Raw genomic sequence first — 27,770 nt, forward strand, 5'->3', positions numbered from 1 at the left:
CCTTTTGCAATATATACATATACAAAATCACTATGCTGCATACCTTAAACTTACACAATGTTACATGTATAACATGTTATATCTCAATAAAGCTGGAGGGAAAGGTGAACTGGGAACGGAAGTGCTTATACAGAGAGACCTAAGAGCCCTTCCAAGAAATGAACTAGAAATTCTAAGTCTAGGGATAAAGCCAAGAATGGAACAAGACAGTTGCCAGACCTTGGATGCAACTGGTGGCGGGACTGGCTGGAGAGTTATAGTAACATTGCCAGCTTCTCAGCTATCACCAACCAAAGTGATAGAAATGCAAAATGGTCTCTTCAATAAGAGAAAAACAGGCAGGTATCACTAAGTCTCCAAACTGAGAAGACTGAAGTTAAACACGTTGGAAAACTAACCCCGGCACTGTGTTTGTGATGAATAAAAACATTTGAATTCCTTATAGTTGTGCCATGCATTTAAGTGAGTGGTACTGCAGGGAAGTCCATTCTGGCCCTTGTGGATGGACAGCCGTGGGACATGTACAAGCCTTTGACCAAGTCCTGTGAAATTAAATTCTTACTTTCAAACATCGTGATCCAGAAGTTAATAAGACTTATTGGCGGTTCTTGTGCCATGATGAGGGGCTGTGATATAGAGGGCATTCAAAGACGAAGATATGGTCAGTTTGGTCAGAGCACCAGAAGTTCCTGTAATTGCTGGAGCCTTCTGCTATGATGTACTTTGGGATAAGAGACTTATTGAAAGGATGCCAAAATAGAGAACAAAAGATGTGTGTGCTTTAATTTACAGAGATCTTCCATTTGAAACTCTGGAAGTTGATGCAAAAGTGGCATTAGAAATATTTCAACACAACAAGTATAAAATAGACTTCCTAGAAGAGAAGCCATCTCAGAACCCTGAGAGAAGAGCCAAGCTGCACAGTTTTGGTGATTTCAATGATGTGCGTGAGGGCCCTCTTGTTACAAGGACAAGTATTTGTTTCCAGTATGATGTGTCAGCAGTTCACAATCGTCAAGTCTTGTTTGAAGATTCCAAGGTCTCTCTTTACCTGTTCACTTAAGAGCACATTTTTCGAGATGGGATAATGTACTGGGAAGGTCTTGGAAAATGGTAACTGAAGATCAAACTAAACCTACAGAGGGAAGTGCATCTACTTAGTAACTTCCTAAAATTTAAACAAGTATCGTAAATTAAAATAAAACTTTTCTATGTAAAAAACAATTAAATCTCCAATCACAGAATGGGATTAATGTAAGAAAAGGAATCAGATTCTTGCATTTATGTATTCAAAACTAACTGCACTAATATATGCAAGGCAAGATGTAGCTTAATAGCAGCATGTATTTAAAAAAAAAATACTGAAGGTCTTTCAGTAGCAAATTGGTCAAAATGAGTCATTAGTGTGGTTTAACTACCTCAACCCCAAAAAAGAGAAAAATTCAATCTTAGCTCCATCAGTATTTAAAGAGAATGATGATCACTCCCAAATCTGAAGAGAAAGATTATTTTGTACTGATCATATCAAACCTAGAGAACTGTGTTCTGTTGTGGGTACCACACTTTAAGGAATAACATGAAAAGAATAGAACATGTTTGGAGAACAGCACACAAAATGATGAGGAGACTAGAAACCATATATGAGGAATGAGTAAACCAACTAAGAATGCTTAATCTGAAGAAGAGACTTCCTAGGGGACATAAGTATCTTCAAATAGTTGAAGAGCTGACCTCCAGAAAAGGAGCTAAATGCGCCAATGGGTATAACTTAGACCAATTTCTATTCCTTCTTGGCCATGAAACTGATTGGAATTGTTGGTACAAAAAGATGGATGTTGGGGCGGCTGGTTAGCTCAGTTGGTTGGAGCACGGTGCTCTTAACAACAAGGTTGCCGGTTTGATCCCCACATGGGCCACTGTGAGCTGCGCCCTCCACAACTAGATCAAAACAATTACTTGACTTGGAGCTGATGGGTCCTGGAAAACACACTTAAATAAAAGTTTTTTAAAAAAAGATGGATGCTAAGTCAATTGTCCCTATGAAGACAATGAGCTAAGGCTATCACATGGCCTTTTGTGGTCCATTTTCACAAAAACCTGACTAAAAGGTTATGTGTACAAAAGACAAAACTCAAATGGCCAATAAACCTATGAAAATACACCCAATTTCACTAGTTATCAGGGAAGTGCAAATTAAAACAACATCCACATAAGATGATGTTGTAACATCATCAGGGAAAATGAAGCTAGCTGAAGGGTATATGGGAACTCTGCACTATCTCTGCAACATTTCTGTGAATCTAAAATTATCCCAAAATATTAATTAAAACAACACCCCTCATACCTGCAAATTTTTTTAAGTCTGACAATACCAAATATTAGCAAGTATATACGGAAAAGAGAAAGAGAGAGGGAGAATAAATTGTTAAAAACTACTTTGGACAGCAACTTGGCAATATTTATAAAGTTCAAGATGCTCATGGCTTTTGACCTGGCAGTTCCACAGTCAGCAGTTCCACCTCAATGTAGACCCTAAAAGACCACTGTCACTATAGGGCTGTTGAGCATTTGAAATGTGGCAAGATATACTGTAAGTACAAAATATGTACCAGACTGCAAACTTTGTACCAAAAAAATGTAAAATATCTCATTAACAACTTTTGTATTGATTACAGGTTGAAATGATAATATTTTGGATATACTGAGCTAAATCATTTGTGTTGTTAAAATGAATTTCATCTGTTTAACCTTTTTAATGTGGCTACTAGAAAATATAAAATTGTGTTTGCACTATGTTTCAATTGGACAGCACTGCCCTGAAGCCTCACCTACCAGTGCTCAAGAAATAAATCAGTTTAGTGGGTAATCATTACCAGCAGTTTTTAATGAAAAAGCATAGAACAGAACATATTATAGTCTACTGCATGTAACAAGGGTAAAATTGCTTCATTAACTTTTGATACAGCATGTATGTACTGGGATATGATGTAAAATATCTTTCCTTGCCATGGGTGGTGGTCAAAAATGTTTGAAAAGGGGGAGGTCAGTTGGCTCAGTTGGATAGAGTGCGGTGTTCTTAACAACAAGGTTCCCGGTTCGATCCCTACATGGGCCACTGTGAGCTGCACCCTCCACAACTAGATCGAAACAACTACTTGACTTGGAGCTGATGGGTCCTGGAAAAACACACTTAAATAAATAAAAGTTTAAAAGAAAAATATTTGAAATGCTCCCACTAAACTCTCCAAAACGCAATGTTCATTGTTGTGTTGTTTGCAATAGCAAATATCTGAAACACTAATACACCCAATAAAAGAGACTGAATAAATAAATTGTGGTATACTTTTTATATTCAATGTAGTACTAATCAGCAGTGAAAAATAAGTGAACTAAAGCTAAAATATCCATATGGGTAAATATCCAAAAAGATAATGCTGAGCAAAAAAAGACAAGTTGCAGGAAAAAAATCATATGATACAATTAATGTAAAATTTTAAAAGATGAAAAACTAGTATATAGTGATCTTTTAGTTCTTTGAAACATGAAATATCTGAAACATATGGCAAACTGTTCAGATTCAACAAAACTTACTGATAGGTATACAGGTGTTCATTATATTATTCTCTATACTTGCCTGAGTTCTTCGAATATTTATGTAAATAACATACTTAAAACTCATAATCCCTATTCCATGTTTATATCTTTAAGATACTATATCCTAAATTAAAACTTAAGATAGGTGGTAGTGGGCTTTGCTGTTGTTTTAAAATGACAAGCATTAACAAAATATTGACCTAAACTTTTTTAAATCATAGATTTGTAGCCACCCTGGTTAAAAGGAAATGCCATAAATTCTCCCATATCTGGCATGGCTGAGGAATCTGGTGTTCTGGTGAATCAAATTGCTTTTGTTTATTAAGAATTCCCATAAATACCCTACATGGATTACCAATTTTCAAAAGAATTAAGATACAATAAAATGCACTTAAACCTGAAATTACACAGAATTTATTTTTCACTGATGATTATGGAAAGTCACTTCAGGATCTTGCAGTTTTTTTTTAATGTACTTTTGATGCAGTAGATTTCTATTTCAGATTAAACCAGTGTTATTTTGCATGCCATAAAAACCCTGAGAGAACAAGCTATGAATTGTGAAGTCTGTTTCCCTATACTACTTTATAAAAGGGTCCCAGTGTCTTAAACATCTACATTGTTTTCCTGGTACATTAATGAGAAAACTTGGAGCTACGAATACTCCAGGGAGATAAAATTCAGAAACAAAATACATTTAGAAGATCTTAGATAAAGCAGAAAAGTTTGACATTTTCGTCACTATCATGTAAAGCTATATACCTTTAAAGTCCATGGAACGAAAATCAACATTGTCCATTTTTAAATCTCTGGCTCAGGCCTATAAAATAAGAAAACATTTTAATATTCTGTTCTTTATCCTCCGATTTTTCAATAAATTTCTTTTCAGTCAAATTTTACCAGTTACTTGTTATTCAAAGGGAAAAAAATGCTGAGGAAATGAAAAAAAACAACAACAGAAAAAGTAGTTAGTGAGGGGCAGGGCCAGGCCTTCAGTGACTTCAACATGCCTGAAGGAAATGTTCATCCTAAATTTTTTCTTACCATAATCTGCCCAGCCAAGTGGAAACCAGAGCTCAGGGTCCCGTGATTGGTCTGGCTGGTGCTCACTGCCTCCTTCTAATTGGTTCAAAATCCCCCTCCCCACCGCCAACCGTCCAATCACTCACGGTTCTCCCCTCCCCCACTTCGTCAGCCCCAAAGGTCAGCTAGCGCCTCAGCGCCCCTCCCCCAAAGGTCACCAACCGTCTGTCATGCTTGGATGGAATTTCACTTCCAAACTACCAGAAGTACTATCTCCCGCCAACAGTACTCACCCACCAACTGCTCCCCATATTTCACTCAAGTCAAAAAAACACTGTCTTTGCCCGTCTTCTGTCGCTTGAGAGTCACCTACGGCCGGGCGCTCCGTGATTCCAAATCATCGCCTCTGGGCCACTCTTAAAAAGTGTTGATCTAATGGCCACATCTTCTTGCTAGTTATAAACCACTCAACTAACTGGTCCCTGACCCTCCTCTAAGCCTTCCTACCTACTAAAGCACTCACCTCAGCCGAGACCGCCAACATCACAACGTCTGTCTTCACCACGAACAACGCTGCGCTCTTCGACGCTAGTAAAGCTCCTCCCCCGTTGTGACGTCAACCAAAGGCCACGCCCATTTGGCCTTTGCGCCCTGTCGTAAAGCTTAAACCCTAAGGCACACTCTAGGCGTTACGTCCTAGGGATGTGGGTCAGAGGGCCAGGGTGAGAAATCACTAAGTATGGTGCTTACTGCAATTATTGAGGGAACATTGTGGACGGCCAGGAAGGATTACAGGAAAGAGGAGAGCAGGCCTTTAAAAGAAAGAAAAGGGGAGGAAGAATAGAGAGAAGGGGAGGAGGGATGGAGAGAAGGGGAGGAGGGATGGGGAGAAGGGGAGGAGGGATGGGGAGAAGGGGAGGAGGGATGGGGAGGAGGGATGGAGAGAAGGGGAGGGATGGGGAGAAGGGGAGGAGGAAGGGGGGGGAGGGATGGAGAGAAGGGGAGGAGGGATGGGGAGAAGGGGAGGAGGGATGGGGAGGAGGGATGGAGAGAAGGGGAGGAGGGATGGGGAGAAGGGGAGGAGGGATGGGGAGGAGGGATGGAGAGAAGGGGAGGAGGGATGGAGAGAAGGGGAGGAGGGGAGGAGGGATGGAGAGAAGGGAAGGAGGGATGGAGAGAAGGGGAGGAGGGATGGAGAGAAGGGGAGGAGGGGAGGAGGGATGGAAAGAAGGGGAGGAGGGATGGAGAGAAGGGGAGGAGGGATGGAGAGAAGGGGAGGAGGAAGGGAGGAAGAAAGTAAACAATGTTGCCCACTGGTTATTCAAGACTGCAAAGATCAGAAATATCAGAAATTGAGACAGAAAAACCCTGCAGTTCTAACACTGTTTCTGCTACCTTCTCTTGTCAAACCTAAAAGAAACTGGGTAGTGTGGTAATTCTATTCTTAAATTTTTGAGGGACCTCCATACTGTTTTCCATAGTGGATGCACCAGTCTGCATTCCCACCAACAATGTATGAGGGTTCCTTTTTCTCCACAGCCTCTCCAACACTTGTTATTACTTGGAGAAGAGGGTAAAGGGGGTCAAATACAAGATGATGGGAAGGAGATTTGACTTTGGGTGGTGAGCTCACAATAGAATATATAGATAATGTATTACAGAATTGTACACTTGAGACCTATATAATTGTATTAACTAATGTCACCCCAATAAATTTAATTTAAAAAGAAAAATAAAGGAAATGACCTAATGAATCCCCCACAGGCTCACAGTCAGAACAGGAGTCTGTCCCATCTCCAAACAAATTGTTTTGGGGATGGGAGTGGAATAAATCAACAAGTTTGATTGCTGCTAAATTTGTGGGTGATGCTTGCAGCCAAGGAGTTGGCTTCTACTGAAATCTCCATTCAGAGGCAATAGTGTTAAGGCATAATGCCTCCAAATTTGGACAGCAACCCAAAATCAAAACATTAACAAGCCTCCCATTTCTTAACACACTCCTCTTTTAAGCCTGGTGGAAAGGGCAGTAGAGTATCCCATAGTTGACTGAGTCCTCATGCACCATATGCTGTATGACCCAGTGCTAGCTACTTAAAATCTCAGCTCCTCAATTTCCTCATCTGTAAAATGGGAGTAAAAGTAGTTCTAGCCTTCTAGTTCAATGGAATAGTGTACATAAATCATCTAGAACAGTGGCTGGCATGTATAGATACTTAACAAATGTTAGTTCCCATTATCATTCCCTATTTCCTGGTTGGCAAAACCAGGGCTCCCAACTTCCATCATCCCACCCAGGCCCCTAGCTCTACCATGACTTCTTTGTTCATGGCTGAACAGATGAACAAACAGGGCAATAATTAGACCTCAGTTCTCAACTCCAGAGCGGCCCTTTCACATGCATCTGAGAGCTCCTAGTGATTAACAATGTCTGTAGTAGAATGCATGTTATATTATCCAAGATTATATTAGGCATACAGGAATTAAATGACTCTACTGATTAATACTGATTGTAAATATGACTCCAAAGTGAGGAGTACGGAGCTGACAGTACTACACTGAAAGAGCCAGTGAATAAAGGAAAATATGCAGAAATAGTGAAAACTCTTATGTTGTGTGGGTATCTCCAATGCTTTTTTTTTCCCAACCAAATGGCCTCCGTAGATGTTACAAGTAAGTGAGAATTAAAAGAGACCAAAAAAAGAAGTAAAAGAAAGAGAAGAGGAAAGACGATGAAAGAAGCAGGTGCCTATTGAGGAGGATATGCAAGAGTGAGTGCAGTAAATGTAGTTAAGTGGCGCTCGGCATGCTGGAGGTATCCTCCCTTCCCCTGGCATAAACTACAATTTTTCTGCTCCTACCCTTTAACAAACTGATGCAGAAATGGTGAAATAGACAGTGCTTAAGGCAGGTGAACAGCTTGGACACTAATAAGAGCTGATTAAGACTCTCATTAATAGAATGGATTAAAGGGGAGAAAGCAACCAAGAATGCAAATTAGTTAATAAGGTAGCATTAAACCTTGTTAAAAGAAGAAAAATACTTTCAGAATAAATATGCAATTATAGTCAGGAAAAGTCTAAAAACGAAAGTAATAATGCAGTAAGGGAGAGGGGCTTGTTCTACCAGATATTAAAACTACCATAAATAAAATTATATGATAATACTGCAGACAAATGGAACAAAATAGAGTCCAGAAACAGACCCAAATATATACAGAAATGATTTGGATCAGTGGGGGAAAGAGTTATTCAGGAAAAAAGGATTGAAACAACTGGATAGTCATTTAAAAAAATAAAACAAGCTCTCGGCCTTAGCGTCATCTTCTTGGATAGCTCCGCACCATGAGAGCCAAGTGGAGGAAGAAGCGAATGCGCAGGCTGAAGCGCAAAAGAAGATGAGGCAGAGGTCCAAGTAAACCGCTAGCTTGTACACCAGTGGAAGCCACAGGAGCAGAAATGAGGAAAGCCAGAGGCCAGGGATACTGGAACAAATTGTTGGACTGCATGCCTAATATCTAGGACTTCTCAATGGATCTAGAACATACATTGCCATCTGTTCCCGGCTACCACCTTTTGAGAAACCCACTTTGCTCGTACAAAAACAGTCCTTTGCTCTGGACATGTGACATTCTGGACAAGTTCTATTCTCAGTTGTGGCTGAATGTAATGTGTACAGTAAATCATCTGCTGTCTTAGCTGAAGAAAAAATAAATAAATAAATAAATAAACAAACAAACAAGATCCCTGCCTGACTTCACATACCAAAAAAAATGATGTATTAATCTTAAATTTCTGAAAGAAAATGTGGGTGAATATTTTATAAACACAATGGCAAGATCTAAACATGACCTGAAAACTAGAATAAAAAGGAAAAATAATGATAAGTTTTACAACATAAAATTTTAAATCTTCCGAATGGCACTATAAGCAAGGTTGAAAGACAAACCATAGACTAGAGAAAGGACTTTTCAACATATGTAATGGATAAACCGTTAACCTCTCTAACATACTAGGAGCTCTTAAAAAGAAAAAGGCAACACTCTAGCAAATAAATCTACAAAGGACATGATCAGACAATTTACACAGGAAGAAATATAAATAGCCAATAAACACATGAAAAGATATTTAACCTCACCAGTTATCAAAGAAATGCAAATTAAATCAAGGTAATTTTTTGTTTCATTTATCAGATTGGCAAAGGTTAAAAAGATTAACAAAACCTCAAATTGGCAAGAGACACAAAACAGGCACTCTTATGCGCTACTGGTAGGAGTGCAAACTATTGCAACTTTTCTGGGCGGCAGGTTGGCAATGCGCACCAAAATCTTCAATGAGTGGCTCGCTCGCTCGCTGGCTGCAGCTGGCTCCCGTTCCAAGTCCTCTCACCGCTCACAATGGAAGAAGAAATTGCTGTGCTCCTCATTGACAATGGCTCTGGCATGTGCAAAGCTGGCTTTGCTGGGGATAACGCCCCACAGGCGATGTTCCGGTCCATCACCAGGAGCCCCTGACACCAGGGCATCATGGTGGGCATGGGGCAGAAGAACAGCTACGGGGGCCAACGAGGCCCAGGCAAGCGCTCCATCCTGACCCTCAGGTACCCCATCCAGCATGGCACTGTCACCAACTGGGACGACATGGAGACGATCTGGCACTACACTTTCTACAATGAGCTGCATGTGGCCTCAGAGGAGCACCCTGTGCTGCTGGCCAAAGCCCCCTGAACCCCAAGGCCAACAGGGATAAGATGGCTCAGACCACGTTCGAGACCCCAGCCATGTACGTGGCCATCCAGGCCGTGCTATCCCTGTACTCCTCTGGCCGCACCACTGTTGTTGTTATGGACTCTGGGGACAGGCTCACCCACACTGTGCCCATCTACGAGGAGTACGCTCTCCCCCACGCCACCCTGCGTCTGGACCTGGCTGGCCAGGACCTGACTGACTACCTCATGAAGATCACAGAGCATGGCTACAGCTTCCCCACCACCGCAGAGCAGGAAATCGCCCTGCTATGTAGCCCTGGCCTTTGACCAGGAGATGGCCACCGCTGCGTCGTCGTCCTCCTTAGAGAAAAGCTACGTGCGGCCGGCAGGACTGGCAGGTGATCACCATCGGCAACGAGCGGTTCCGGTGTCCAGAGGCCCTCCTCCAGCCCTCCTTCCTGGGTAGGTGTCAGGAGCTCCACTTGAGGCTGCTGAGAGGCCTGCACTGTCTGCCCTTCAACTTGAAAGGGAGGCACGCATGCTAAAGGAGAGTTTTGTCTCTTAGGTATGGAGTCCTGTGGCATCCACGAGACCACATTCAACTCCATCATGAAGTGTGACGTCGACATCCGGAAGGACCTGTACGCCAACACGGTGCTGTCTGGTGGGACCACCATGTACCCCGGCATCGCCGACAGGATGCAGAAGGAGATCACGGCCCTGGCCCCCAGCACCATGAAGATCAAGGTGAGTCAAGTGTAGCTGTGGCGGGCTGGGAGGCCTTGTTGGGAAGGCAGTGCCACGAGCTAAAGCCACGCTCTTGTCTCCCCAGATCATTGCCCCGCCGGAGCGCAAGTACTCGGTGTGGATCGGCGGCTCCATCCTGGCCTCGCTGTCCACGTTCCAGCAGATGTGGATCAGCAAGCAGGAGTACGACGAGTCGGGCCCCTCCATCGTGCACCGCAAGTGCTTCTAGGCGGACTGCGAGCGCATGCGCAGCGTCTGCTGCAGGAGTTGCCGGAAGTCTGTTTGCCCTGGCAGACGTGCTAGCCTCATGAAACTGGAATAAGCCTTCGAAAAGAAATTGTCCTTGAAGCTTGTATCTGATGTCAGCACTGGACTGTAGACCTGGTTGCTGATTTTGACCTTGTATTCAAGTTAACCGTTCCCTTGGTACATGTTTAATACCCTGTGCATATCTTTGATTTAAACCCCTAGTGCACGCGGCTCGGTCACTTGCTGGCTGAAGCGAGGACATGTTTATGCGAGAGAAGCCCAGTGGCTTGGTGATCTGCGAGACCATGCGTTTCTGGATCTGTGCAGGGTATTAATGTGCAGAGCCGCCTATTCCAGGATTTCTCCAGAGGCTGGCAAGAGTCCTGAACCAGTTGTCATTTCTGTCCTGCCGGTCTGACGGGGGTTGGGAAGGTCCAAGTATTAGGACCCCTTTTCTTTTCTTAGCTGATGTTTTCCTGCCAGAACACGTGGGTTGTTACTTCCCTTGAGTTGGAAAACGGTTTGCATTTACACCTGTAAATTTATTCATCCTTTTAATTTACGTGAGGTTTTTGTACGCAATTCTCAATTCTTGAAGAGATGACAACAAATTTTTATTTTCTACTGTCATGTGAGAACATTAGGCCCCAGCAAACACGTCATTGTGCAGCACTTAGAAAAAAAATCCTAAATGCGTGTACCTTGTTACCCAACAATTCCTTTTCTAGGAGTTTTCCTAAAGAAGAAATTGGAAAATTTTGCAAAGGTAGATTAACAAAAAAGTTTACTGAAGCATTGTAAACCACTTAATGTTCACCTAGTTAAATGTGGACTCGTTATACAGTTAGGATGTATTAGCACCATGGAGTGGAATACTTATACAGCCTTTAAAAACACTGGCAAATGCCTATATCCTACAGTTGAGTTTCAAAAAGAGAAAAGTTAGCAACTGCTTAAAAAAGATGTAATTTGAGTGGCTAAAAAAATTCTTGGGATGGTTTCCACCTGGGTATGAATGGGGGAGAGAGACGGAAGTGGCCACAGGGACCAACTAATCCCACTAATATGTAAATTGGGAAAAAAAGAAAGGAAAAAAGTTTACTCAGGAGGTATATAATTAAGTCAAATGGTATGCACATTTGAACATTGTCCGGAAGAGCATTTACCAAAGTGTTATCAATGTTTATCTTTGAGTAGTGGGATTTGGGAGAATCTTTACTTTTGTCTTTATATTTTTCAGTTTTTCAATTTCCTACAATGAACACATTTTTATGATTAGGGGAGAAAAAGAGAAGCTATTTTCATTTTTAGAAATCCACAGGAAGATGAGGGAGTTTTTATCTGATGGGCATGTGTTTTCGCAATAAAATGTGAGGCAAAGTCAACAGCAGAGTAGGAGGGAGAGATTGGCAGAATGTGACTAGGTAAGAAACGGTTGTTTCAGAGAGCAGGGGACTCTGAGAAAAAAAGGATTCCCAGCACAATTGAGGGCTTAGTGAAAGTTGTCTGATTGCCTCCACCAATCACGTGAAAATATGGAGATGTTTGGATTCCTCCGGGTGGGGTGGAGGGGCATAGTTCTCTGGGACTATTGACTGGAAAGCTGAGGGTATTTGCAAGAGAGATAATGGTAATATATTCAGGAATTAAGTGGGAAAGGGAGCAAGCAAAGGCTGGAGGAAACTGATAAAAAAAAGACAGAAAATGTATGTCGGGGGGAGAGAATGAATTGGAGGACTCATGAGGTCAAGGAATGGTTGCCGTGGGGATACTGGAGCAAGGGAGCTGGGGAAGCTTGGGGACTTGTGGACAGAGAACTTGATGTTTGAATTAGTGATTTCTGAGGTGTACATTCTGGCAAGATCTAGGGTACAACCACGTGAATGAGTAGCTGAGGTGTGATTCCTTGAACCAAATCACAGACACTCTCTCCCTCACATATTATAACACACTCATCCACACACTCCTTGCTCTTCAATTGCAGGTCCTGGAATTATGGCCTTCAAGAATCTGACTGGGTGGGGAGGGGCTGGTAGATGAGGGTAAAGGGGATCCAAGATATGACGATAGAAAAAGAACTGACTCTGGGTGGTGAGCGCACAGTGTGATATATAGATGATGTATTACAGAATTGTACACCTGAAACCTATGTAACTTTAGTAATATTGTCACCCCAATAAATTTTAATTAAAAAAAAGAGCCTGACTGGAATCTACATTTCCTGCCTTATTTTTCCACTTCACTCCCTCAAAATCCTAGACTCTAGGCAAACTGAATTATAAAATTTTCCATCTTCTTGCCTTTGTGCATAAGGTTCCCTCCTTTTGAAATGCTTTCCCATTTCTCAGATTACACATTTCACCTATCCTTTAGGCCACAGCTTAAAAGCCTCAACCTCCATGAAGACTTCCCAGCACTCCCTTGTGTGAATTCTTATAGCACTTCTCACATACCTCTATGTTGTGTCTTTGTGGTTATTTGGGCCAATTTTATCTCTGACTCTTTGAGGAGATTAAGATTAGACTATGCCTAAAGCAATTTTCTTTTCCATCTCCAAGCACAGCGTCCTACAGAGATTCTTTACTGTGTTAACTGCCTAAGTGTTTCCAAAGTGTGGTATACATGACTGTTTTAGGTTATTCACAGCCAAATGTTTTAAAACAGTTGGATATTTCTTTTAATGTGCATTAGGAAAATATTTTGCTTTCTATTTATGATACCAGTAAAATGTTTTCTTTTTAAAATAAGTGTATTTAAGCTAAACAAAAGCAAGGTCTTTTTTAATAGTACAGGAATTACACAAGTGGAGAATTCATGGAGATTAGACTAACCTGTCGGACAAACACCTCACTGAATGAAAGAAGGCTAGAGAACCAAATCACACAACTACTGCCTCCTTCACAAGTGGTTTATTGTTCACTGACAATTTTCTTTAAGTATATAAATACAATTGCCCATCTTAACAAACAAACAAATCTGTCCCTCCACTCTCTACAGCTGTTGCCCTGAAATGCTCGCCTATAGCCTATGTCCCCTTCCTTACTCTCCATTCATTCAAGCCCCTGCAATGAGGCTTCCACGCCCACCATCTGACCATTATCCATTAACAAAACCCATGACCCCTCCTGTCCTCAGTCATTCCTTCATCTCCTGCAGAGTCCTCCTCCCCTATCCCTTAAATGTTCGAGTTCCCCCAATCTTTTACTAGTATTTATGATGACGATTGTACTGTAATCATCATAATAGTGATAAAAGTAACGTTTGTACCTCCTGAAAAACTGGAAAAGTACAGAAGAGAAACCAGAGGTGAACAGTTTGTCTACTTTCCCAGAAAAGAAAATTATGAATACTTCCTCTGGTTCTTTCACATAAATGTTTCGCACCTTGGGGTTTTGGTCTCATTTTGTTGTTTCTACTTAACAGGGTACCTTGGAGATCTTTTCACATCACCTCTTGGCATATATGTCTATTTAGTTTTTTAAATGGCTGTACAAGGTGTTCCACTGAATGAAAGTATTGTAACTCAGTTAACGTTCCTTGCTGGTGCCCATTAGGTAGCTTCCAAATGTCACACAATTATGAGTAACATCGTAGTAAATACCCTTACTATATGTAAGATTTTTTTTAATTCCTGTAAGTGGAATTGTCAGCTCAAAAGGAACGTTTTTAATTCTTGTATCATCAAATTACCCTCCACAGAAGTTACAAGAATGTATGTCCCCACCATGCATAAGACTGCCTGTTTACCCTCACTTCTGCCAACCCCTAATCAAGGAAATATGTTTTGCCAGTCTGTAAGGTGAGAACTGGGATCTCACGGCTCTTTTGATTTGCACTTTTTTAACTTATGAGGTTGAGTGTTTTTCTTATATTTGTTGGTGTTTTATCTTCTTTTTCTGAAAACTATTTATATCCTTTACCCATTTTTCTATCAGGTATTCATCTCTTTCTTACTATTTGTCAGAGTTCTTTGAATATAAAGGAAACTACATAATTTGTTCTACAAGTTTTTATTTTGCCCCAAGGCAGTCTTTAGCCCTACACAGCTTCTGTCCTGAGTTGATGACTCCTGAATCTGTTGCCCCACTCCATGTTTCAATTGATTACGTATCTTCACTTATTATGAAGCTAAACTCATGCATGTTTATAAAGACAACATATCTAGAACTGAATTCATCTTTCCCCAGATATGCTCTTCCTCTTATGCTATCTTGGGTAACAAATTTGATTATTTACCCAGAAATATAAATCATCCATTTCTATGTAATCTCTTACATCCAACTGATCCCAAACCCTGGAATATTTTGCCCAAATGACTGTAATGCCCTCCTAACTAACTTCACTGGCAATGTCACACAGTGGTTAGAGTAGACTGCAGTCAGACAGAACTGGGTTTGTGCCCTGGACCTGACTGTTCCAAGTTATGTGACCTAGAGTGTATTTCTTACCCAAAACCTGTTCCCCCTCTGTGAAAAGTAATGATCATAACATCTACTTCATTATTGCGAGGACTAAATGAAATTCTATGTACAGTATCTGGCATATAATAAACTCAATAAATGGTAGCTATCATCTCACTGCTCTAGCTGTCACCACCCTCCTCCAAGCCATTCTCCTCGCTGCTGCCAGACTAACAGATCCAACCATGCCCCTTGCCTGGAATCCTCCACTCCACACACATTTAAGAAATCTGCATTTCTTGGTAGCATATACAAGGCCATTCATGGGGTCTGTTATCCTTTGCAAGCCCATATACACTACCCTCCAGCCACATTAACTGTATGGCACATCCCGGAACACAGTATGCTTTTCACATTTCCACTGGTCCCGGCACACTCTTCACTGCCACACAAGCCCTTCCCAGCCTGTCACAACACTGATTCAATACTCTGTCAAGCATGTCCTTCTTTGAGTTCCCGCAGTGCTCTGCACTCACCTTGCCCTGCTGCAAATCACTGCTTTGTTTACCTGTGTCTCTCCCACTAGACAGTGAGATCCTTGAGGGTAGGGATGTTTTATTCATGCTTGTGTCCCCAGCAACCCAGCTAGGACCTAGCATTTCATAGGAGCCCCGTGTTTGTTGAATACATGACTAGTTCTTGGTCTGAGCAGTTCAGACCTGTTCCCTTACTACTTCTGTAGTGATCATTGTCTATACATATATACAACTCTTTACCAAGCCCCCCCCCCATTGTCCACTTCTCCTCTCGGGCAGTGCCAAACACCCCAGCCAAAATTTTTATTGCTCAGGCAGTCACAGGAGCGTGGGACTGGTCCAACTCCAAGGGGTGGAACAGAAGACAATGGCCTCAGTGTAGGCCCTGGCCAATGCCAGTGTTGAGGTTAGAGCCCAGCCCCAAATCCCAGAGACAAGTGTTTCTATCTACTTATTCAGAACCTAACCTTTAGTATAGGGAGGGGAAACATCTCAAGATCACTCCTTTAAGTGACTAGACTGGATGGCTATTTACACCACCCTCCTCCAACCCTGAGCCAACAGGAAGCACACACACACAGGCACAACAGATACTTCTGTGGTGACTGGAGCAAACATGCCACTTATGTGACACTCTCCACACTGCAAGTCGGGCTCCACATCATCTCTAGCAAGCACAGAACAAGACACAGTTTTTCTAGTTTCTTTTAATAATTTTTAAAAGGCCAGTGAGCAGCTACAGACACAGTTGAAAAGTAGACAAGTTTCCAAACAAAGATAAGAAACAGGAGACACATCCTTCACTCCACAAAGCAAAGCTCTATTAATGTCCTCCCACCATCTCATTGGAGGCCTAGCTCTCCATGTGGTCAGGAGTTCTCTCCATTATTGTGCAGGGAGACGAGAGAGCATTCAGGAGAGATGTCAAATCGACGGTGTACAGGAACGGCTGAGATCAAGGCCTACAGTGGGGGCCCTAGACTTGAGTGGGGGTTGGCCACCCTTAACCTCTTCCAGGCTGTGCCGAATTCCATAGCCGAAGTAGATAACAAACCCTAAGTGGGGAAAGGTAGCTATGAGGTGGGGAAATAGTGACCTGTAAAGGCTAACAGGTCTCCTACTTGAAACCAAGAGGGAAAGGAGTTGGGGTAGGATACCCAAGAGGCCAACTCTTCCCAAGTGGATACCTACCAATCAGCATCCAGACCCCAAATCGGGCCCAGGTGCCAGCTGTCATCTGCATCATAAGGTAAATATTCACAAAGATGCTCAGTAGTGGGAGGAGAGGCAAAGCAGGGACCTGGGAACAAAAGCAAAATCTTCTTTGTACATAGCGCTCCGCCAGGTGACCTAAATGAGACCCCTGACGACTACTCAGGCCGGGAAACAGTGCAATTCCTACCCAACTGTGTATTTCAGTGTCCACCATTCAGTGTGCCTCAAACGGGACTGCCAGGAACATGCAGAGTTTGGGGAAAGGAACTAAGGAGGGTCAGAGAAGAAGTCTTTGGCCTACGTGTCTCCTAGAGCCTTCCTTCCTTGTCCAATTAGAGAATATCTGTGAACTTTTTCAGACTACAAGGTATCTGGAGCCTATTTTCTTCCAAGACAGGTTGTAGGGGGAAAGAGGGAGGTCATTTACCTTAAAGTGAAGGGGAGTAGAGCTCTGTGGCTGTCTCCAGATGACCCCAGTAATCCCAGTAATGAGCGTCAGGAGCACCACAACCACTGCAATCCACACGAGGTCTCCAGACAGCAGCGGAACCGACCACTGGGCTAGCACCAGGCAGAGGACACTCACCAGTAGAGCTTCAAGAGTCAGGTTGAGAAACATCAAAAACAACTCTTGAGACCAACGTGTTAAGATATCAGGCACGCCATTCCAAGAAGGGTCACCCTCTCCCTAGTTCCCCCTCAGTCACCAAATGCCACACACTGTCTCCTCACATCATGCCAACCTCAGAGACACCCCAGAGAAAAACTCCATTGCTCACCAAGCAGTGAAGAACAAACATAGACAACTTGGCCAGAGAGTGGAGAGGGGATGGAGTTGCGTGGACAAAATAGTCCCTGTAAGGTCAGCTTTTCCGCTTCAGGGGGCGTCTCCTCCTGCAACTCCAATTCATCTTCCTCATTCTTCATCTCTGGGTCAGGCTGATACCTGGGGTTAGAGTAAGAAGGCAGCAGTAAGAACAACCCTTAACCACGTCATCATCTCCCACGCAGCTTAACCGTCCTCGTCACCGTGAAAAGTAGCTCTTTGGGGCAGGGAGGGACATCCACAGTCCTCAAGGAGAGTCAGGATGATGGAGGCAGAGGAAGGAGGAGCAGATCTCCATCATTCCTCCTCCAATAAAAACCCAAATCACAGTATGCGGAGGGAGTCTCACCTGAGGATGAGAACACAAATAGACACCAGGGAGTAAGCAAGCAGGGTCCCAATTGACATGAGGTCCACAAGGTCAGTGAGTTCAAAGAGGAACGCCATTAATGCTGAAATTGATAAGCAGAAAATAAATGAGAAAAGGGAAGAGGCAAAGTTAAGCAAGTTGGCAAAACATCTAGGGGAAGGGCAAAAATGATTTTTCACCTGCGATAACGCCAGAGACCACAGTGGCCACGATGGGGGTGTGTGTGTCGCTGTGGATCTGGGCAAGGACTCGGAACAGGAGGCCGTCCTCCGCCATTGCGTAGATCACCCGAGGCATGGGGAACATAGAGCCCAAGAGGCTGGAGAGAAGAATGGCCAGAGTAGCATTGAGTTGACTGCGATCGCTCTCCCCAAGCCTGTGAGGTTAAGGAGTCTCCACCTTCTCCTCACAGCCCTTTTAGGGACGCTCTCTGGTCCTGAATGCCATAGCCTGAGACTCGGACAGCACAAGGGAGCACATTTGACACTGACCTGGTAGAAAGAGCACACAGGGATCCAACAGCCACAACATAGCGGGCAGGGGCCCAGCCAACATGGAGAAATGCCTCAGGCAAGGGGCTCTCAGGTTGAAGCTGGTAGTAAGGCATCATTAGCGTGAGTGCCGAAGAGACACCAAAATATGCCAAAAAGCAGACGAACAGTGAAACGACAATGCCCATGGGGATGGAACGCTGGGGATTCTGGGCCTCTTCCCCTGCAGGAAGGGGCACAAGGTTCGGAATCAGGGCAAAGGCTCACCTCTACCACCCCCAATCTGCATGCGGCCTGAGCGCACACGCACTGTGCCCAAGCCCCCGACACAAAGCAAAGACTGTGTTACCAGTGGTAGCAATGCAGTCGAAGCCAACAAATGCATAGAAACATGTAGCTGCTCCACGCAGAAGCCCCTGGACCCCGAAAGGCACAAATCCGCCAGAGCCCAGAGGGCCCAAGCTGGAGGGGAAGAATGATGACAAAGGTAAGGGCGTGTCCAGCCAGCTCCCTGCCCTTTCTGGAATGTGCGACACTTAGCTAGATGTCCAAGGCCTGGGCTCCCACTCTTCCAGTCGCTCAGTGTGTACCCCCTGGCCCCATCATATTCACAGGTCTGCATCTCCTGAGGGAGTCTCCTAACCTATAGGTGTCATTGACTCCAGCCACAGCCAGTTCGTAGTCCTTTTCCGTGAGCTTCCAGTTGTGCAGGTCTCCCTTAATGAAGCCAGAGACGATGACAAAACCAAGAACCAGAAGGTTCACGGCTGTGAACACTTTGGTCACCAGGGCCGACTCACTAGCCCCCAGAGCCAGCAAAGCTGTGGGAAAAAGGCATTCGGGACTCAGCAGGTCCCCAGTCCACACTTTGTTTCCCCACCTCTGTGCAGACTGGTCCTTCCCAGCTTCTCTTTTTTCCCCACCGAGCCCTTTTCTCAGGCCTAGTCCCTCCTAGCCCCGCCCCGATCGGTACCCTGTCCCTTGCCTCACCGGTAAGCAACAACACAAGGCCCAAAGCAAAGAAGTCCGGATACTCTGCGAGGACGTGAGGGACGTTCAGTGAGATGCTTCCTTGCAGGGCCTGAGAGATGTGGTTCCCAATCAGGTTGTCGAAAGCCGAGCTCCAGGCCCGGGCCACACTGGCTGTACCTGGTGGAGCAGCGGGAGAAACATGGGGTCAAGTTTTCTCCTTCCTCTCCTCCCTCTCCCATACCAGTCTCGCAAGAATCCCGCTGTTTTCACCTAGTCGTACTTTGTAAGAACCAGAATTAGTCAATGAAGGAAACCAGGACAGAGGTAAGCAGAACAAACAAGTTCTCCACACCTTGAACCCTCCCAGCGCCCCAGCAAACACACACATTTAAGGGTAATGGTTCCTGCGATGACTTCACATTCCACCCCAATTTCCTGACTAAAAAGCCCCCTCATTGGCTGTGCAGTTTCCAAACTGCCCACCATCTCACCGATGACATAGGAGAGGATGAGATTCCAGCCGGTGGTGAAGGCCCAGAGTTCGCCCACAGTGACATAGCTGTAGAGATATGCAGAACCAGACCGAGGGACGCGGGCACCAAACTCCGCATAGCACAGTCCAGCCAACACAGAAGACAGGGCGGCCACCAAAAAGCAGATGACAATGGATGGTCCTGCTTTATCTTTGGCCACCTCGCCAGCCAGGACATACACGCCTGCACCCAGTGTGCTGCCCACACCCAAGGCCACTAAATCCAGAGTGTTCAGGCATCTGGCAAGGCGAGACTCAGCCATGCCTAGGTCCAGTGAACGTCTGCGTACCAGCTTTCGACCAAATCTGCGAAGTGCCTTCCACAGCATTCTAGCTGGAATTCAAGAGGATGCTAGGATCTGGTGAGAAACCAGACAGAAGCTCTTCAGTAGGGCTCATTATCCCTAAGCTCTAAGAATGAATTACAATACCCCCTCCACAAGCACAAGTGCTAAGGGGGGTATGGGGGGGGAGGCTACTGAAGAAACAAAGGCAAGTCACTTTTCCTCTAACCTCAGTTTCTTCCTCCACAGGAATAATACCGCCCAGGTTTGTGCAAGGACTCATTTCAGGAAAGGCATGTGAAAGCCCCCTATAGGAAGTACCGTGGCCTAGTACCTCCTAAGTGCTCCGTGAATATTAGACTCTTCTTTCTCACGGGGAAACTGGGGGATTTATCCTAGACCCCAACTCAGGAACCATGGAACCTAATATTAATGTCTGCTCCCTGGCCTGTAGCTCCTTGGGAATTAAACAGAGGGGACCTGGGAGGGGCCGGCCAATGTGGGAAGAAGCCCAGCATCCACCTTCCTTGCCCCCAGGGCCACTCCGTAGGTGTGGTTCCTAGCTCCCCGGAGGAAGGGGGAGCGACCTGGTCAGCAGATCAAAAGTGAGCAGAGTCTCCATTCCATCCCTCCCCACCAAGCCCACACCGCGGAACTGCGTGGCCATGGCCCTGGGGAGTAAGCAAATGTCCCCCCATTTTCTCCCGCCCCGCTAAGGCTGACCTGCTAGCATCAACAGTGAGGCGGGGCTTCGACATGTAAAGATTCGGAGACGCGCCCCGAGACGGGCCCCTGAGCAGCCCGAAATTGTTCACACCGGAGAGGAGGGGCTCCTCACTAGGCCCCCCGACTCAGCTCCCAGATGCTCATGCCCCATCTAGAAACGTTCTGGGGCGGAGGTGGAGAGGGGAGCCTTGGCCCCGGGGCCGGGGTCTCGCCAGCAACAGGTCACGGCCCCGTTGATGCAACTGTAAGCCATGGTTGCCAGAGAATCCTCGGCGTGCCCTGACCTTCGCCGTCCCCCTCCGACGCACGTGTCGGCCCCCAAGGCTTACCAAAAGCGGCTGCAAGCCGGGTCGGCTTCGGCGAGGCTGAGTTAAGGCGAGTTGGTTTGGAGGTGCAGAGTTATGCTGCTCAGGCTTCAAGCTGCTGCTTGGGGTCCTTGCGCGCCAAGAGCCCCTTATATACCCCCGGAGGCGGAGCCAGTAACGTCATGGAATCCCACCCCCAATCCTCCTCCTTACACACAACACACACAAACAAACGCGCGCGCACACCCACATGCACGCACACACTCCTCCGCTTTGCAAAAGGGATTGCGTGGGGCCTGACCCTGTTTCCCACTTGGTACAGCAAGACCAGCGTGGCGAGGAGCGAGAAAGGGGGAGGGCAGCCTTTCCACGTCGCTTACCTTGAGCAGGACAATGAGACGCTTCCTGGCCTGAGACCCCCTGGGATTTTTCTACCTTTGTGCCTTGATAGTCGGAATCAGTGATTGGCGGGGGTGGGGGAGGGAGAGAGGTGGAGAGGAAACAACACGGGAGAGAGCCCCCGACTTCTTCTCTCTCAGCCTTCCTTAACTTGCTTTCCTTCACCAGGTTCCCTCACCCCTGCAGTTTTTCCCAAGGACCCTGTCAGATGATGGACAGCCATCTGACGCTGGCCCCTCAGCTCTCACCTTCAACTGTGGGTGTTCCTTTTTTCAATTTATTTTTTATGGAAGAGGATTTCAACCCCTACCTGTACACAATCCCATTTAGGCTTCTAGGCTCCATCTCACCACAGTGCATCTCTGGCTACGTGTAAATGTTAAATTATTAAATATGAAATTCTGACAATATTGAAATATTGAAGGAGGGAGCTTATTTAATTTCGTTTTACTAATGAGTAAGCCGAGGCTCAGATGCATGGCTTGCCTGACATCACACCCTCATTATTTATTCACCACCTTACTGATAAAACCTGGCCCGGTGGACTTCACTACCAGCCTCCCGTAGGTACCAAACCTCATTTAAATGCGCAAGGAGAGGAGGTGTGACACCAAGCGAAGCCTAACAGGGAGAAGCGCCAACACAGACACAGGCCCTTTTAGGTAAGGAGTTTCTGGGGACCACAAGAGGAGCGGAGGAATCAAAGAATGATCACACCGGGGGTCAGACCCATAATGCCTTCCAGCCCAATAACTTCTTAGTCGGAAGGGAGCGACAAGGGGTGTGAAGCAGTAGTTCTCCACCAAAACGTCTCAGGGATCAGAGACGGACCCAAATATCCTTGTTTCCTTTCATCCATTATGAGTATGTCACCAACGAACTCTGTCTAAAATCTGAATCTTTTTTGAAGTAATTGGTTATTTCCAGCTAGCTACTGCTCCATTTGGGCATTCCTTAAGTATTTATTGAGCACTGACTGTGTATAGCATCTTGAGCAGCAATGAAGCGACTTCAAAGGAAACAGAGAATAAAATCCTTGCCTTCCTAATTTTAAAACCCTAGTTAGGGTGAGAAAACACAGTAGAATTGCAACAGCATTACATAGTGGTTAGGAGTGCAGTCTTTGGAGTTAGACCTACCTTACATTTCAGGCACAGCCACTGTAACCTGGAGCAAATTTTCTAACATCTCTGAGTCTCAGTTTCTGGATATAATACGTACATTTCACAGGGTTTTTGTGCTGCTTAGATGAGATCACGAAGTCAAGTCGTCCTGCCTGGCACAGGGGAAGCATACAGTAAAAACTGAATACATATTCAGAATAATATATTGGTGTGTATGGTAATGATTTGGTTGCTTAGAGTAGGTGATGGATTCAATTCGGAGACTAATTGACAAAATGGTGGTGTAAATATTCAAGGAAAGAAGCCATCGGCACAGATTGGAGTACATCAAGAGCAGAGCCCTCTTAGATTATAAGGGGTTGAGGATAGAAGTTGGCAGAGACTTAAGCTGAGCCTTGAAGCATGAAGGGGGATGAGCTGCGGACCTACAGGGAGGCATGAAGTCAGGGAACCATGTAGAGACCAGCTGAGCAAGTGCAGTGTTTTATAGGCAGCAGTGGACGATTAGGTCGAGTAATGGATGACTCCCTCTTGGAGTAATAGGTGTTATAAATTTAAGCCCAGTATGTAAACAGTAATTCTTATCATTGGTCATACACTCACACCATTCAAGTCTAACAGTGGACTTAACAGGCACTCTGTTATTCAATAAAAACTTGGTCAACTACTTAGAAGCATCAGGAGGTACCCTCCAATTCTAGCATTCCAACATTTGTGAACAGCTACTCTCACTCACCTATCCATCCCTTTCATGAATTTGTACACAGAATTTAACCATATTTTCTTCCTCAGCTCTTATTTTGTCAGAAGTTCCACAGTGTGTTCAATCACTGTGGACTTTCTCCTATTTCAAAATCTCTTGTGGTACAATGGCCAGGTGCAAAACATTGAAATTTTTATTTGTTTTTATTATAAAACAATGTAGCAGTAATGCAAACTGCAAAAAAAGTCACGTATAATTCCTAACAAACCAACTATTTGTTTTTGCATGCTCTGTTATGGTGTGTGTGTATGTCTGTGTGTGTGTGTGTGTGTGTATATAGCATAGTCTATATACATATTTGTCTATATATTATATATATATGATATTGAGACAGTTTAGCTAGCATGTCTTTAGGTAGACAGCGAGGTCCCTAGTAGAATAAACGAAGACAGCCATATCCTAAAACTCCAGATTTTGAAATTCCTCCTTCACTCCAGGACAAAATGTCACAAGGCCTTGAGGTTAATCATAAAATTCCTTTTGGCCTGACAAATGGAGCAGATCTGATAGATAAGAGTGGGTTATTTTGCTAATTCCTTCAGGATGGGCAAGCAGAACAAACCTGGTAGAGGAATTTCATTAGAAGGGGCCAGTTCCCTTCTTCAAACAGCTCCCCTTCCCCAAACAGGCAAGGGACCGTACAAAACTAAGAGCTTTTGCCTCAATCACTGGGCAACCCCATTAGGGAACCTCTCCCGCTCGGGAGCTCTGACAGTTTGCTTTCAATAAACTATCCTTTTTTTAAAATTCTGTGCCTCTCCTGGGTCCGTGTTTCCATTCTTCGGTCTCATGAGACACGATCCTGGCGCTCACTCATTCACTCCAAAGTCCCCTACATCATTTGGGGACTCACAGAGACACATTCCCCCTTCAGTATCACATATTAAATTGACATATAATTGTACATTCCCTTTTTCATGATCGAAACTTTTTTCAAATTGATACTCGTAATTTGAAAACATGTGTTAGTGGGTGTATAATATTCCATAGCAGCGATGCACCATTATTTTTTTCTGTATAAAAATCTTTATGCTGTAGTACTTTGGTGCTAGATTTTTGATGTAATTTTTTAGTAAGATGTTTTATATACAACAAGCTAGTGCTATCTTGGTTAAAGACATCTACAAATAAAAACACTCCTCACGCTTTTCAACTTAATATACAAACCCGTAAAATCTGTTATGGTGGAAACTCCTTGGGATTTCTTAAAGTATTAGAAAGTGCAGCATGTCAAAAGAAAAGAGTTATATATTAACAGCATTGAAGCACTCCGTAATATATGGTGGTCTTACTGTAATTGGAGGGCAACTTATCCATATACACACACAAAATCTTTCAGATGCAGGTAAAGTCAACAAAAGCACCAGTTCTTTAAATTACACGTTACCACATAGATAAGAAGTCTCTCTGATAGTTCGTCCTGTGGAAGTGACAATTGTGCCAACAGACCCTATCTGACCTTGTGTAGTTCCATGTTGAGATCAAGGTCAGCTTCATCTGCCATTTCTTTTTTATTTATTTGTTTATTTTTATTTTAAACGTGTTTTTCCAGGACCCATCAGCTCCAAGTCAAGTAGTCGTTTCAATCTAGTTGTGGAGGGCGCAGCTCATAGTGGCCCATGTGGGGATCGAACCCACAACCCTGTTGTTAAGAGCATCACACTCTAACCAACTGAGCTAACCGGCCGCCCCCATCTGCCATTTCTTGAAGTAGTATATCCACGTGGTTTTGTGGTTGTGGTGTTAGGGTTGTAGCACTACTCCTTGTGTCTTCCATTTGCTGTGTTTGAACATCAGTGCTTCAAATTTGTCCATCAAGGCCAAAATCTTTTCAAGGTGCTTACTCCTCTATGTAGAATCCATGGACTTAACTACACTTGCTGTGGACTTGGTTACCTTGCCCATTGTGACTGCAGCTTGGACTGTGGCTGCCACAGCATCAACCCGAACACTCATTCTCAAGAAATTAATGGCTTGGTTCTGCTGGCAAACCGCATTCCAATGTGTGTTCTTGTAACTTCTGTATTGCCTTTCCGAATGGCCTTATCAGCCTTTTCTCCTTTATCGCATTTCTTGGCATGCCTATTAAGTTCTTTTGCTGCCAGACTTCAAGTTAAAGAGGTGTGTCTCCATATTGGACATGGTTCTACAAGTTTCCTCAGGAGGCGACAGCCCAGGGCAGCAACGTGGATTTGCTGGGAGGGCTCTCTGAGTGCTCTCTTAGTCCCTACCTGTGGTAGCCGGGCCTCTAGGTTTGCCTGGTGTAGCATTATTTATTTAAACATTTATTCATTGTTTTTCCAGTTTTCCTTTATTCTGAGAAACACCTTCATTAGTACCCCGTCACTATTTAGTTGAATTACTTTCTTAGGCTTCATTCCTAAGAGTGGGATTATTGAGTCAAACATAATGGACATACTTATAAACTTTGATACGGTTACGGTGCTTCGCCAAAGGATTTTTATCAATTTACAGTGCTATCAGCCATGTTAGAATAAATTTCTAACATAACTATCATTTAAACAAGTTGTTTGCTAATAAAATAAAATAGAAGTAGAAAGAAGTTCATTCTTGTGTAATTAATCTTTCTTTTGGAAATTGTTTATTGGTATATTTTCTTTTTCCAACTTAGTCATTTGGGTCTTGATGCTTTCCTTATAACTTAGAATGAATTCTTTATGTAGATATTAACCTTTCTTCTATAATACTTGATTCAAATATTTTCCAGTGTTTGTTGCTTTTATTTACAAAGTTTAAAATTTTTTAACTTTTTATTGAGGTATGATATACAGAGAGAAATGTGCACACTGGTATCATAAGTACACAGCTCAACACATGTTCACAAAATGAACACACCCATGTAACAGCACTCACATTAAGAAACAAAACATTATTAGTACCCCAGAAGCCTCCTTCATGCTTCCTTCCAGTTACTACTCCCCACCTCCAACAAGGGTAACCTCTGTCCTGACTTCTAACAGCCTACACTTTTTTTTAACCTGTTTTTGTACTGTATATAAATGGAATCATACAGTATGCACTCTTTTGTTAGTTGAGCTAAAATTCATATACCATAAAATTCGCCCTTAATTGCAAAGTGTTTGTAGTTTTTAGAATGTTCAGAGTTGTGCATCCATCACTGCAATCAATTTCAGAAGATTTCTATCATCCCAAAAAGAAACCTTGCTCCCATTCTCAATCGTTCCCCATTTCCTCCCAACCCCCTTACCCTTAGGCAACCACAATTCTACTTTGGGTCTCCGAACACTTCACATAAATGGAATCATACAGTATGTGGTCTTTTGTGAACTGGCTACTTTCATTTAGCATAATGTTTTCAAGGTTCATCTATGTTGAACCATGTATAAGTACTTCATTCTTTTTTATTGCCAAATAATATTCCACAGTACGAAAATATTGCATTTTATTTATCCGTTCATCGGCTGATGAATATTTGGGTTTCTATTTGTTTTTTACTATTATGAATAATGCTATGAACATTAGTGTACAAGTTTTTCTGTGGATATATGTTTCAAATTCTTTTGAGTGCATACTTAGGAGTGGAGTCCTGGGTCATATGGTAACTGTGTTTAACTTTTAAGGAGCTACTAGATTGTTTTCCACAAAGGCTGCACCAATTTACATCCCCACTAGCAGTGTATGTGGCTTCCAATTACTCCACATTCTCCCCGATACTGTTATACTCCATTATTTGATCATAGCAAATAATGGTTTTGGTTTGCATTTCCCTAATAGCTAGTGATGGTGAACATCTATGCATGTGCTTATCGGCTACTTGGATGTCTTCTCTGGATAAAAATCTATTCAAATCCTTTGCCCATTTTCACTTGGGCTATCCTTTTGTTTAGTTTTAAGAGCTGTTTATATAATTTGGACACTAGACCCTTACCAGATATAAGATTGGCTAATATTTTTGACCATTCTATGGGCTGTTTTTCACTTACTTTACAGTGTCTTTTGATGCACGAAGTTTTTACTTTGATGAAGTCTAACTTAACTATTTTTTCTTTGGTTGCTTCTGTTTTAAGTGTCATAAGTGAGAAACGACTGCTTAATCCATGGTCACAAAGATTTACAGCTGTTTCCCTCTAAGAATTTTATGGTTTTATCTCTTATATTTAGGTCTTTGATTCATTTCGAGTTAACTTATGTACATTTTGTGGGGTAGGGGTCCAAATCCACTCTTGTGTGTGGATATCAAGGGTTCCAATAACATTTATTGAAAAGACAATTCTCTCCTCCGCTAAATTTGTCTTGGCACCCTTGTCAAAAATCAATTGATCACAATATGAGGGTTTATTTATGGACTCTCAATTCAATTTCACTGATTATATATATAATGAATGCACACACAGAGGGTGCCAAAAAATGTAGACACATTTTAAGAAAGGAAGAAGGGAAAAAACTGTATTAAAATTATGCTGATGGTAACCACTTTGAGCACCTTTTGTAATAGCAGAAGTCAAACGTGACTTGTATTCATCTTTTG

The 27,770-nt window shown here is 43.6% G+C and overlaps 1 protein-coding gene, 1 non-coding gene and 3 pseudogenes across 3 annotated transcripts; 2 read left to right on the forward strand and 3 right to left on the reverse strand.

Annotated features, from left to right (window-relative positions):
* Positions 1-73: 73 nt before the first annotated feature.
* On the forward strand, positions 74-1,161 carry LOC109455973 (large ribosomal subunit protein mL39; annotated as a pseudogene).
* Positions 1,162-9,001: 7,840 nt separating this feature from the next.
* Positions 9,002-10,879, forward strand: LOC109455955 (actin, cytoplasmic 2; annotated as a pseudogene).
* Positions 10,880-15,945: 5,066 nt separating this feature from the next.
* On the reverse strand, positions 15,946-21,686 carry SLC7A3 (solute carrier family 7 member 3). 2 transcript variants are annotated; one of them, XM_019747918.2, is made up of 12 exons: positions 20,999-21,686; positions 19,619-20,018; positions 19,146-19,304; positions 18,799-18,976; positions 18,505-18,617; positions 18,156-18,378; positions 17,844-17,983; positions 17,644-17,746; positions 17,248-17,414; positions 16,896-17,062; positions 16,445-16,553; positions 15,946-16,308 (listed from the first exon to the last, which is right to left on the reverse strand). In XM_019747918.2, the coding sequence occupies exons 2-12, from the start codon at positions 19,986-19,988 to the stop codon at positions 16,178-16,180; spliced, it is 1,860 nt and encodes a 619-aa protein (XP_019603477.1). In that variant the 5' UTR covers positions 19,989-20,018; positions 20,999-21,686; the 3' UTR covers positions 15,946-16,177. The 2 variants fall into 2 exon arrangements, with proteins under 2 accessions (XP_019603477.1, XP_019603478.1); XM_019747919.2 differs by lacking the exons at positions 18,156-18,378; positions 18,505-18,617.
* LOC109455956 (charged multivesicular body protein 1B2) lies at positions 20,810-25,402 on the reverse strand (annotated as a pseudogene).
* Positions 24,874-24,947, reverse strand: TRNAK-CUU (transfer RNA lysine (anticodon CUU)). The gene has a single exon. It is a non-coding gene; the product is annotated as a tRNA-Lys (tRNA).
* Positions 25,403-27,770: the final 2,368 nt, after the last annotated feature.

Source organism: Rhinolophus sinicus, chromosome X, assembly GCF_036562045.2.
Source record: "Rhinolophus sinicus isolate RSC01 chromosome X, ASM3656204v1, whole genome shotgun sequence".
Classification (NCBI taxonomy): Eukaryota; Metazoa; Chordata; class Mammalia; order Chiroptera; family Rhinolophidae; genus Rhinolophus; species Rhinolophus sinicus.